At 43.9% G+C, this 2,295-nt stretch overlaps 1 protein-coding gene across 1 annotated transcript; it reads right to left on the bottom strand.

Moving 5' to 3' along the window:
* Positions 1 to 1,756: 1,756 nt before the first annotated feature.
* Positions 1,757 to 2,063, bottom strand: Lce6a (late cornified envelope 6A). The gene has a single exon (XM_051157649.1). It carries the CDS (start codon positions 2,056 to 2,058, stop codon positions 1,813 to 1,815), a length of 246 nt encoding a protein of 81 aa, XP_051013606.1. The 5' UTR covers positions 2,059 to 2,063; the 3' UTR covers positions 1,757 to 1,812.
* Between the last annotated feature and the right edge of the window lie 232 nt (positions 2,064 to 2,295).

Genomic DNA, 2,295 nt, shown 5'->3' on the forward strand with positions numbered 1-2,295 from the left:
CTACTAGGAATTGCTTCTTTCATGAAGTTTTCCTACTTTGGCTATAGCAGTCCTTTAATAAAACGCAATACTCTTACCGTTAAACAGAAGAAACCTCTATTCACAGAGCATGATTTTCCTAAATGAAATCATTTTAAAGTTTCTCAAAAAAAAAAATCAGTTTGAAATTTCCACAATCCTAGAATTCCAATTCTAAAAATGTACTCTGGGAAAACCGAATAAGCACCGGTGAGAAGGTTCACTATGCTTTGTGTTGACATCGAAGGGGATAGAATCGGTGCAAACGCCCAACGTTAGGAAAGTAGGTGAGTCAGCGCAGATGTGTCCTGTCCTGGCTGTGTTGGTCAGCGTGGTGGGCGAGGGCAGTTACTCTTTTATTGCTAAGTTTTAATTAGTTTTGTTTACTTATTTATTTTAAAGATCTACTTTATGTGCATGGGTGTTTGGTCCAATTGTATGCATGTGGACCACACACGCGCCTCATTCTACCGGGGGCCAGAAGAAATGCAGTTCAGTGGGTTGTGAGTCACTGTGTGGGGGTTGGGAATCAAAGCCAGGTCCTCTCGTAGCGTAGCCAGGGCTCTTAACCCCTGAACCATTTCCTCAGCCCATATTTCCTTATTTTTAAAGGACCGTTTTCATTTCTATGTATGTATATATATGTGTGTGTGTATCCATGTGTGTTTGACATGTATATACAGTGCTGGAAGGAACCAGAAGAAACTGTCACCTCCCCTGGAGCTGGAGTTGCTGATAGCTGTGAGCCACCTGGTGTGGGTGCCTTAAAGCTTCCTACCCCAGGAAGCCTGCTCTCCTCAGTCCCCCAAAGACACCTTCCTTCTGTTGATCTGTACCATCGGAACTGTACACTTGCACCAGGGGCAAACGGGTGCTTGCTGCTGCCCTTTACTTTTTCTACATTTTTTCCCTTACATCCTTGTTTTCTTGTTTATTTTTGAGATTGCAACTTAGTAACCGTGTTTCTTCCTTCCCTTTCCTCTTTCTAACGTTTAGAGTTTAAACACTCTCTCTCTCATAGACCTTTTCTTACTCTCCTTCAAATTCTTGGCTTCTCTTTCCATTAACTGCTATTGCATACATATAAGTAAGTGTGTGTGTGTGTGTGTGTGTGTGTGTGTGTGTGTGTGTGTGTGTGTTCCTAAATGGATCCTGCTGTCTCAAAAGTTCTTTTGAACACATTTGAGACATAAGAATAAATAATTTAGTAAGTTAATTTTGTTAATCAGTGTTATTTAATCTGGAATATACTTTACTTCTTCTAGATCATAACATTTCTTAGCAAAAGGCCAAATCTCCCACTTCCATATTTATTTATTTATCTATTTTGGTTTTTTTGAGACAGGGTTTCTCTGTGTAGCCTTAGCTGTCCTGGACTCGCTTTGTAGACCAGGCTGGCCTCGAACTCACAGCGATCCACCTGCCTCTGCCTCCCGAGTGCTGGGATTAAAGGCGTTCCCACTTCCACCTTTAAACACAGAGACCAATACACAATAGGTGTTCAGCATAAATGTATTGTTATGAAGCCACAGAAAACTGAAACACAGATTCTCAGACGCCTGTGCCTGAGAGGAGAAGAGGCCACCAGAGAGGCCTCTGCCCGTGTGCCAGGTCTCAAAGACTCACAGAAGTCACAACCATGCACCATGAACTATTTTATTGTTGTTGAACTGAGAAGGTGGGCCGAAGACAGAAAAAGAAAGTGCTTTTTAGGCTAAGAGAGGTGATGGAGTTCATGAGTCTGGGTGGGGAGAAGGTCACTGCACCAATGTCCTCTCCTTTGCGCCCAGTCTCCTAGCACTCTTCTTCTTTGCAGTGGTAGGTGGTGCCGCCACGGAGGCAGCGGGGCTGTGAGTAGTGAACTTTCCTGCATCTGGGAGTGTCCTGAGGCCCCGGCTTTTGTGAGGAGGAAGAGCAGCCTGCTGTACAGGAAGTCCTGCATGAAGTTGAGCAGGTAGTCAGGCAGGGGTTTGCGCACTGGGGAGGTGAACATTTGGGAGCGTTTGGGAGCTCCAAGGGCCATTGCTTCTGTTGTGACATTGGTCAGCTAGCATATCAAATCTGAAAGGGGAAAAAAACCATATTTTTATATCAGAGGCCAGGAAGGGACTCTTCTCAGGATCTGAGGCTGCCATCAACAAGAACTCAGAGGAACCTATCCCAGGAGAAGCAGTGGAGTCTCAAAGGTTGAGTACATTGGGAATAAATTATTGGAGAATGTCAAAGAATTTGCCAATAATCAAATTATCCCCCCTCCTATGAAAGAAAAATAAACTT

The sequence above is a fragment of the Acomys russatus genome, chromosome 15, assembly GCF_903995435.1.
Source record: "Acomys russatus chromosome 15, mAcoRus1.1, whole genome shotgun sequence".
NCBI lineage: Eukaryota > Metazoa > Chordata > Mammalia > Rodentia > Muridae > Acomys > Acomys russatus.

Coding starts and splice junctions, on each gene's coding strand:
- Lce6a (XM_051157649.1), bottom strand. CDS start 2,058: ATGTCACAACAGAAGCAATGGCCCTTGGAGCTCCCAAACGCTCCCAAA.